The 11,073-nt window shown below is 37.9% G+C and overlaps 1 protein-coding gene across 1 annotated transcript in view; it reads left to right on the forward strand.

Annotated features, from left to right (window-relative positions):
* Adam28 (ADAM metallopeptidase domain 28) overlaps positions 1 to 11,073 on the forward strand; it is a 63,397-nt gene that overhangs the window by 25,104 nt on the left and 27,220 nt on the right. The window contains exons 11-14 of the mRNA XM_017802563.1: positions 2,370 to 2,500; positions 3,965 to 4,142; positions 6,545 to 6,634; positions 9,615 to 9,810. Of these exons, the coding sequence (XP_017658052.1) occupies positions 2,370 to 2,500; positions 3,965 to 4,142; positions 6,545 to 6,634; positions 9,615 to 9,810 (595 nt within the window). The remainder of the gene's footprint in view (positions 1 to 2,369; positions 2,501 to 3,964; positions 4,143 to 6,544; positions 6,635 to 9,614; positions 9,811 to 11,073) is intronic.

The following is an 11,073-nucleotide window of genomic DNA, read 5'->3' on the forward strand; positions in this document are numbered from 1 at the left end:
TTTATTAGAGTAGACATTATCATTTTATTTCTACTAAAATGCTTAACACAACTAACCAGTAAAACTCGGAGGGACTGTAGTTTTCCTTTTGGAAAGAATTTTGAAGGAAAATATAATTTGTTAAATCAACTATTAAGACTTTTCAGATCATTGTTATTTGAGAAAGCCTTGGTAGTTTTGTCTTTAAGGAAGCATGTCCATTTGCTTAACTTGGCCCAGATTTATTGATGATATTGTTTATTATCTTTGTCATGCGGAACATATAAGCAGTGTCCCTCTTATTTAGGAAATTGATAATGTGCCTTTGCTTTTTTGTTGTGAGCGTCTCAGTTGGAGTTTATCAGTTTCAATGATCTTCAAAGAGATCACTGATGTTCTCTACCATTTTTCCTTTAAATTTCATTGATTTTTGGTCTTGCCTTAATTATTCTCTTTCTCCTACTTACGTTGCATTTAATTTCTTCTTCTTTTAATACAATGTCTCATTGCTTTAGCTATATCCAAACTACTATATTTATGTTGTGATTTTCCTCATTTTAAATGCTTAATAATTTTTTCTTTTGGTCTCTAATTCATATTATTTATAAGTGTGCCATTAAAATTTTCCATTATTACATTTTATGAACTTAAATGTACATTGTAGAATTATTTTTTTTTAATTTTGAGATTTATTTTTAGTTAATGCATCCATATAAACTGACCTGAAAGTGTTTTCTATGACTGTCAATTAATGTCAGGTTAATTTATAATGTTATTCAGATCCCTTCTGTCTCAATGAAAAAGGAATTTTGGAATGCCTAAATATAGTTATTGATTTGTTTATTTTATCCTTCGACTCTGTATGTTTTTGATTCATTGATTTTAAAACTCTGCTGTTCTATGTATACATAAGCATAGTCATTGTCTTCCTGAAGTATTAAATTTTTAATCATCTCACCATCCTCCAAAATGTTCACCCCTGAAATACTGATTACTCTGAAGTTTATTCTGTTTAATGCTGATACAGTTACTCCAACATTTTGTGCTTAATGTTTACATGAGAAATCCCTTTCCTTGTGTTTTTTTTAAAGATCTATTTTGTTTTTGTTTATGTGCATGCGTGCGTGGGTGTGTGTGTTGTGTGCACACACTTATATGTGGGTATATACAGAGGCCAGAAGACAGCATCAGATCCTCTGGAACTTGAGGTACAGAAGGTTGTGAACCACAATGTGGGCCCTGAGAGCAGAATTCAGGTCCTCTGCAAGAGCAGAGAGTGCTTCTAACCTCTACAGCATCTCTCCAGCCCCAGATTTTACTTTTTATTCTTTGGTCTTTTTGAGACAGGGTGTCCCTGTAGCCCCAGCTACTCACTATGTAGACTTTGAAAAAATCTGACACAAACTCTCTTAGCATACTATGATTATTTATACATAATAACATATTCTTGGGCTAACCATTTTCTAATCGATTTACTCTTTGGTTTGCTTTGGTTTTTACTGCCTTTAAGATTATTTTAATTATTAATTTTATTTATCCCAGTGGAGGAACTTGACGAAAGAATATCTTTAATTTTTCCCCTCTTCATTGTTCAGTTGTTACTGTATGTTTAACTTTATATGAACTGTAAATACATGATGTATCAGTACAGTTTTTTTCAGAGAGCAGTCTTTTATTGAGATATAAAATAAGTATTTAATGTTTCCTATCATTTTATGGGGTGCCTATCAATTTTTATTTCTCTGTAAAGACATACATCTCTGTGTGGTATCACTTTTAACCTTTCAGAAGAACATTTTTGTGTCAGTTTCTTTTAATATCATGAATTGTTTCAATTTGCTTATCTGAGAAAAACTCTGTTCATGCTAAATATATTTTGAGACTCTTTGGATTCCTATAATCCCAGATAACTGGTGAATTTAGTAAAATATTATAGTTAAAATTAAAAGTATTCTTTGATAAATTTCCTCCAGGATAAATAAAATTAATAATTAAAAAGTTATAATTATTTATCTGATTTATAATGCTTTTTAGGAGGGATGGACTTTCTAGAGCCTAGGTAGATATGGAGTCAATATACTTTTAGTGATTCTAAGTCTTGGTTTTTGACAGACTTCATGGGATGAGCAGTAATAGAATTTACATTCTCAACGTTTAAATAGACTGCCATAAGACTGGAAGTTATACTGGCTAGTTATATGCTGTTACAGACATTCAATACGAACAATGTGTGTGTGTGTGTGTGTGTGTGTGTGTGTGTGTGTGCCTGCATGAAAGAAAGAGAGATTAAATTGAACCAACAACAGGAAGAGTATTTAATGATGAGTACCTCCTGTGAGGTATAATTCCATTTGACATCAGAGATGCTATGTCCCCATTCTTTTTCTTAGGACCACAGTATTTATCATCTTAGAGTTGCAGGGACAATGGCCCATGAAATGGGCCACAACCTTGGAATGATTCATGACAACTTCAATTGCAAGTGTCCTACTGAAGTCTGTGTAATGGAGCAATCACTAAGGTGAGGCTTGCTGGGACATGCTGTGTGTCACTATTTTTTTTTTTAACATTCCCCTTGTTGGTACTGTCTTCTAGGTCACAGTTAACAACATGCTTAATACATTTTTTTTAGAATTAAAGGAATGATAATAACCAACAAAATTTGTACATCCTGAGCATTTGGCATCCAATCATAAGCAAAGGGAAAAGTTGCAGGGATAAAGGTTTTTTAGGAGAGCAAGCAGAAGCAAGGGTTGCCCCAAGAGTCCCAAGAGTGCAGTGGGCACCACATGACAGCATGACCCTGCAGCCACTGGCTTTGTTTCTGGGGTGACAAGTGCAGCTCACCAAGCCTCAGTGGGAGAGCAAGCAGAAGCAAGGGTTGCCCCAAGAGTGCAGTGGGCACCACGTGACAGCATGACCCTCCAGCCACTGGCTTTGTTTCTGGGGTGACAAGTGCAGCTCACCAAGCCTCAGTTCTGCACTTAGACCCAGTGGCCACAGCATAGTTGACATGCCTATATGAACTCCAGGTAGGCAGTAACAGGTAAACAGTTCATAAAATTAAATAGCATTGCCCACCGAATATTACTGCAAGTTTTTAAATTCAGTAATTTAATATTTGGATTACTTCCTGGTGAACCTGTGCTGTACCACCTTGCCCTTCATCTACATGTAAGATTTTAACTGTCATAGTGTAAACACTGACTCTTTGCTGTTTTGGCAGTTCATCATTTTAACCTCAGCTCATCTACAAGGGCCCTGGTTTCTGTTTTTTGTAAGATTTTTTTCCCCATGAACTCAGAAAGGATAGGGATAGGGAAAGGGGTTTTTAAGAGAAATCTGTTTAAGAAGGAACTTCTCACAGGAAAAAAATAAATGAAAAAGAGATGACAGTTCCCTGCCTCAGGCAAAATTTCCAGACAATCTTATCATGAAAGATTTCACAATCTCGTTCATATTCATTTCCCCTTTCACTCTTCTCACCCATCTTTCCCTCAAGCTAGGATTATTTTCTCATGCCCCTTCACAAAATGGGATCTGGCTTGTTTCCAGTAACTTAGCCTGTGTCATGTCTCCCAGAAATTATCGCATTTTTAAACCCCACCTTTATTTATGAGATGAAAAGAGGATCCGTTGATCTTTATCTATGGGAAAGTGAATTCTGAGATCTGTGTGTAATGTGATTCTGCTGCTAAAATGACCTAGGGCTGAATAAGATGATGTGGGCAAACTGAGAAGCACGTCTGTTTTACTGAAAGTGGTCTGGTGCTACACTTTGAGATATGAAAATATTTCCTCATTAAGCTGGAGATATTTATGTCCACTCAAGTGATTGAATTGGGACATGCAAAGGACCTTGTCATTTAGTAACTGGTCAGTCTGATCTTTGGGGTAAGTTGTAAGTATAATTTTATGCAGGGTCAGCCATTACTCTCCCAATCCAGGTACGATTGTGTTCCATTTTCTTTCTTTACCCACACAGATTCCATATGCCCACAGACTTCAGTTCCTGCAGCCGTGTCAACTATGCAAAGTTTCTTGAAGATAAATTATCCAGTTGCCTCTATGACATTCCATTGCCTATGGATATCATAACCCCCCCGATCTGTGGGAACCAGTTGGTAGAAATGGGAGAGGAGTGTGATTGCGGCACCCTTGAGGTACTTCCAAGCCCTTTCTGAAATGATTCGGTTCATTTATCAACTGCTACGAGAAAAAGTAAACAAAATTGTATGACCCACCATACAATTGAATGTTTCTTATGATTTGGCGTGCATTTATCCATAGTAGTTTGTCAGGCCAGTCTAATAAGGAGTATATGTAATTTAATAGACCTTGTTGGGTCCCTTCCCATCTTGTCTTGAGTTCCCCTCACCAATGTGACCTTTGTGTCTCTATCCATAGCATTCTGGCTGAAATTCTTCAAGTTGCTCTGACAACCACAAGTCACTAAGCACTGCTCTAGGTCTAACACTATGGCAGTACTTGGACAGTATGCATCCTTTCATGCCCAAGCTCACAGAGCAGGCCAGAGCACTTAGGATCTAGATCCAGGTCTATTGTTTCTGGACTCTAGCACTAACCTTCAGAATGGATTGCTAGATCCTGTATCCTGTACTAGTCAGGACTCAGAAGTTGTTGCCGTCATAAGCTCTGCCTTTCCTGCAAACATTCACAGGACAGTCAAGATCCTGAAGAGGGTCCTGGCTCCATTTTGTTAACACGTGACAATAGTGATGTGCGATTTCCTCAGGGGTCAACTTTGCAGTGACTTCAGAATAAGGTTAAAGATTTATTAACTCTATCAGTAAAGGTTATCTTGCCCCAATGATCCTTTTATTTGAATTAAGGAAAATAATTTGAACTCCAAAAACACACCAACTCTTAAAGCATCACTCTTCAACGGTAATCTTGACAAATACAATGTAAATTGCCAGAGGTACAAGTTTCTCCAGTTCTTGTGCAGAGGTTTCTGAAATCTCAGAAATAAACCAATGAGATCAAGAAAAGTTAGATTGTTTTCAGGGCTTTTGAGTCATCAGACATTGCAGCCTGATGTTGTCATCTACAAATGTGTTGGGCCATATTCATAGCTATTCAAAGCTAGAATGAGATGAAATGGCAGAGTTGGAAAAAATAAACTCTATGTTTAGCTTTTCAATATGTATTTTGAATATTGAATTCAGTACATATTTAGAATGCTGAACTGAATTGAAGATGGGGTCAATATATAATGAATGAGTTACATTAATTAAGTTGTAAAAAATATAGATGTATTTCATTTTTAAAAAAAACTATCCTTGATGGGAGTGGTGGCACACATCTTTAATCCCAGCACTCAGGAGGCAGAGGCAGGTGAATCTCTGTGAGTTCAAGGCCAGCCTGGTCTCCATAGCAAATCCAGGCTAGTTGGGGCTACAGGGAGACCCTGTCTCAAAAAGACCACACACACACACACACAAGTAACAAAAAAAAAAAAAAAAAAAACCTCAACAACTATCCTTGGGGCTAGAGAGATGACTCAGTAGTTAAGAGTACTGGATGCTATTACAAGAGACCTGGATTCAGTTCCCAGCACCCACATGGTAGCTAACAGCCATCCATAATTCTAGTTCCATGGAATCTGACTCCCTCTTCTCCCTCCATGACTCAGTAGTTAAGAGTACTGGATGCTATTACAAGAGACCTGGATTCAGTTCCCAGCACCCACATGGTAGCTAACAGCCATCCATAATTCTAGTTCCATGGAATCTGACTCCCTCTTCTCCCTCCTTGGGCACAGCACATACATGGTCCATGTATATACATACAGGCAAAACACTCGTATACATACAATAAAATTTCTTTTTCTTTTCTTTTCCCTTACATCTTACTAAAAAATTAGATCTTCCTAATGTTGATATGAAGAGCAAGGGAAAAGATATTTAAATTTAAAAAGTAGAAAGTAGCAAGGTGTGGTGACACACACCTTTAATCCCAGCACTTGGGAGGCAGAGGCAGGTGGATCGCTATGAGATCATGGCCAGCCTGGTCTACATAGTGAATTCTAGGCCACCAGGCCAGCTGGGGCTACAGGGAGACCATGTCTCAAAAACAACAACAACAAAAAATAGAAAGTATATTTTACTTAAAAATATGTAAGGAGGGGCTGGAGAGATGGCTCAGTGGTTAAGAACACTGGCTGTTCTTGCAGAAGGCCCGGGTTTGAATCCCAGCACCCACATGGCAGCTAACAACTGTCTGTAACTCCAGTTCCAGGGGATCCGACAGCCTCTTCTGTCCTCCCAAGGCATTGCATGACACGGGTACACTTACCTATATGCAGGCATAACACTCATACACATAAAATAAAAATAATAAATAAAATATATTTTAAAAATATGTAAGTAGAAGTCAGATAAGTTCAAGTCACTGGTTGTTCAATCTCTAATTTTTCTTTAATCTTTATTTTACTGAAGACAATGTTTACATTCTGTCTAGTAATGTCTGCATGGCAAATAAATTATATTATGAATTATACTGAAATAATTTATCATTGGCATTTGTGTCTGACATTCTTTAGGAATGTACCAACTTCTGCTGTGATGCTAAAACTTGTAAAATCAGAAGCGGTTTCCAATGTGCGTTTGGAGAATGCTGTGAAAAATGCCAAGTAGGTAGCAACCCCCCCCCGAAAATAAAGAAAGAGTACACAAAATTGTCAGAAAAAAGTGATGGGGAGATATGGGAAGAGCTGGAAGGGAAGGAGTGGGCATGGATTTGATCAAAACACATTATATGCATGTATGAAATCTTCAATAAATTTTTTAAAGTTAAAAAAAGATTTTGTTCCATTTTAGTCATTATGATTAGTTTTTCCATATTAATATGTCAGTGATAATGTCAAATGAAACAGGTGGAGCAATGTTTTTCTTCTTAGAAAATAGTGACAGCATTCATCAAGTGCTCAGTGAATACTTTGAGGACTTTGCATATATCTCCCACCATTATTGTCTCCTAACAATAATGCAAAGATGTTATTATCTCATTGTGCTTTTGAGTGAAGGGAGACCTAAAGCAGGAAATGTGAAAAATAGTGCTTGTACTATTTGTGACAACCATGATGCTCTTGGAAGAATACTGTGTCAAGTGAAATAAACCAGATACAAAGTGGTGCCACTTGAATCACATAGCCAGTCCTGCAGTCAACTTTTCTGAGTTCTACACACATTGTATTTGTCTCTTTGTGTCTGGCTTCTTTCACTTGACACAGTGTCCTGTTTAAATAGGACATTATAAAACCAGGTGTGGGAATGCACAGCTGTAATCCCAGCCCTCAGGAAGTGAAGGCAGAAAGATCAGAAATTCAGCATCACCCTTAGCTACATTGTGAATTCAAGGCCAGCCTGGAATACATGAGATCTTTTTGTTTTGTTTTGTTTTTTTAAAGTTGACTATATAGACTTAAAGTTGTCAGGAGTAAGGCAGTGGGGAAATAAGAGGACATTGATTACGGGGCATAAACTTGCAGTCATATAGGAAACAGATAGAGATCCAGTATGAAGTACCTTGTCTCTGTGCAGCAATACTAGATACTATAGGTGGAAATTTGCTGAGAGGGGATTTCAGAATGTTCTTTCTATAAACCTTGGTACACATACACAAAGGTAACTCTGAGATGGATGTTAATTTGCTTGATCATACTAATCATTTTCCTATGAATATATATGCTGCAAAATGTCATGTTATCTCGATAGATAAGGTGTATTTATCGATATGCCTTAAATATAAATAGTACAATTTTTGAGAAGAAAAAATTATGGGGTCACTTTTAACTGGGTGAACCAACAGGAGCAAACTTAACCTGACCAAGGCCCTTGGTAGTTCTCCCAGATGCTCTATACTGCAGGGCTTCCTTGCATCGTGTCTCAGAAACTGGTCCATCTGCCTTTAGTGACGGATCTGGTAGGAAAGTATTTTGACTTGAGTTAGGCTTCTTCTATCTTCAGTCTTTGGAGATACTTCAAAGTGAAATTCATAGAAAAAATACATGTCATTATTTTTCCTGTGGGATATTTCTTTAATGTAGAATTAAGTATTTTACTTTCAGTTGTTACACATAATTTTAAAAAATTGTGATTATTCATCTGTGTTTGTCCTCTTGGTAAAATTGATGCCTAAGGACAGAGGACACATTTCCTTCCACCAATGGCAGATTTCCATGTCTTAAATGTTCAGTAACTATTTGCAGTTGATACTAATTCATAGATAATATTAATGTAGTTTTGATATTAGAAAAAGAAAAATGGAAAAAAGAGGTAAGAAATAATCAACTTCACGAATTTAAGTAGCTTTCAACAAGTGTTTATTAGGTGCTATTTGTTAGAGATTCACTGTAGAAGCAGCTCTCATCCCAAAGAACTTGCTATTTTTTTCCTTTAGGGCAGTCATACACATAGGAGTTAGATGAAAATATAATGCATGATCAGATGTCCATATTATTGATATGATACAGAATACTTTCCGATTCTATTTCACCCAATTTTCACGATAACCTTTAATGGAGATCCTAGCTGAAGTGAATTTTCATTGAAGTTAAATCAACTTTCTTAGATTAAGCATCTAGAAACAGACAGAACCAAGATTCCAAACCACATTATTTAAACCTAAATTCAAAGTCTCTCCATCAGTTCTGGGAAGAAACAGGGCCAGGGATCTGCACAGGAGAGATGAGAGGCCCTTCTCCTGAATGGAGACTCTGTTCACCTGGAAACAGAATGAAACTAATTTCAGGTTTAGAATTAAACCAAGAAAGAAAGGATGTGTAAATGATAACAGAGAGAGAGCAAGGAGGCTGCCCAGCATGGCGCATGCTGCAGCCTGTAAGAGTCAGCCTGGCTGCCGCATGGGTTGGGGGGTGCGTTTAGTGATTGGGTGGCTCCAGGTGCAGTTTGAGCTTGATCCTGTAACTACTATGAGGATGGTGGAAGCTGTTTGATGCAATGAAACATCAGTGCCCACTCACACAGCTAACGAAAAATGAGATTCCTCAGATCCACTTGAAGGGAAGTTTGTTTCATTAAGGTTTCTCTGAGGAATAAGAACAAGATTTGCAGTAATACATTGCAACAGAGTTAATAGAGCCGGTGAGTACTTGGTTATTTTTCCTCTTCCTGATGAAACATTCCATAACAAGAGTTGACAAGAAATACCTGACCCTATAATGAAAGGAATTAAGGAAACTTAATGCCTGGGAAAGTCTCAGGGTGTGCTGAACTGGTGCTTGTAAAACTATCTTACTTCATACAAGTAAATCCTGAGGTTGCAGATTTAAGTGGCGCAAATCTCCACAGATGCATTCAATGTGGGGAGAAATAACACCCTTCTCTGCATCTGTGATGTCTGGTTTTCCTTTTTACTACCTTATATTTCTTTGCTGTTTAATACTACAAAATCAAAAAGACTCAGAGTATTGGTCAAAATCAAAGGAAGTGATCTGACAAGACAGGTTTTAATGGCTACAAGGCAAAAATAAACTACAGTAAAATTACGTCAGCTACCGTATACCAGAAGGACAAACGGAAAAGAGGATTGGTGTTCACTTGAAGTATTGGGACAAAGGAAATGACACAACTACTTTTGTTTCCTTGCAGTTTAAACAGGCTGGGGTGGTGTGCAGAGCAGCAAAAGATGAGTGTGACCTGCTTGAGATGTGTGATGGTCAATCTAGCCACTGCCCAGAAGACAGATTCAGAGTCAATGGCTTCCCTTGCAAAAGTGGCCATGGCTACTGCTTGATGGGTTCCTGTCCTACCCTGAAGGAGCAATGCACCCAGTTGTGGGGCCCAGGTAGGAAGCTGTATTTATAAGTTACTTTTCTTGTTTCTGTGACAAAATGCCTGACAAGAACAAGTTAGGGAACGAAGGGGTCATTTTGGCTCACAGTTCCAGCAGAAGTCTTCCATGGTGGAAGTCATGGTGACAAGAACTTGAGGCAGTTGGCCACATTGTATCGAAGTCAGCAGGCAGAGGGAGACCAGTTTCTGTGCTCAGCTCACTTTCTCCTTCAGTTAGGACCATAACACGTGGGATGGAGCCACCCACACACAGGGTGGCTACCCTGTTGGTTGAGCTTTTCTGGAAACATCCCCATAGAGACACCCATTCCCTGGTGATTCAAACTCCCATCAAGTTGACAAAGAAAACTAATATCATAGGAGAAAATTCCTCTCCTTGTCCACATGCAAAGAAGAATCATTCCACTGAAGGCATTTGATCCTGACCAAAGGATCGATATGTTCCATTCTTCTGAGAAACAGGGTCACTTCTCAAAACTATGAATGAGTGCATTTTAAGACTCAAAAATGTCCTAGTTAAATTTTACTTTCAGATTAACAATTTTTATCCTACCTATTCATCCATATAGGTTTTGAGATATGCTTTCAAAAGTCTCTGTTTATCTAAAATTCAAATATATTCTATATTTTTACCTCTCAGCTTTAATTAAGATCATTCTAAGACAAACCTCTAGGAGTCTGTGTGTGTGGCTTGGGTGACAGTACTGTTGGGGGATGGGACATGAGTTAAAAACAGGGAGCCAAGAAAAGGAGGAGGCTGCAAATGTGGAGAACAGTGAGGAAACAAGAGATCTGCTCAGTGGTCACTTTGACCCACTGGTAGCTTAGTGATCATGCTCTGGGAAACCATAATGAAGACTTTAAAAATTCCTACAAACCAGAAATCCTAGTGCTGAAATATGACTAAGACATAGCATGGACTTCATGACGACAAAGAGAGGCAAAAGCGAGTAACACTAAAGTCCTCCTAACTCCCTAGTTCTTTAACAAATCTGAATGAACATAAGTTAGTCTACATGTGTGACCTGGCAACAATCTGTCACAGGTCTTAATGCTCAGTGTCAATAAAGATGGGACAAGACACCAGACTCCAAGTTGGTGAAAACATAAATTTGTACAATGTTTATAGAGAGGAAAGGTTTGGGAAACATATACACAGCCTAAGACACGGTTCCCTTCTCCTTTGCTCTGAAAGTCGTACCTACAAACAGTAATGAGAATTTCTCTCCCAACACTGTTTTTATTGTAGTGAATA

The sequence above is a fragment of the Nannospalax galili genome, unplaced genomic scaffold, assembly GCF_000622305.1.
Source record: "Nannospalax galili isolate Female #2095 unplaced genomic scaffold, S.galili_v1.0 scaffold291, whole genome shotgun sequence".
Lineage (NCBI taxonomy): Eukaryota > Metazoa > Chordata > Mammalia > Rodentia > Spalacidae > Nannospalax > Nannospalax galili.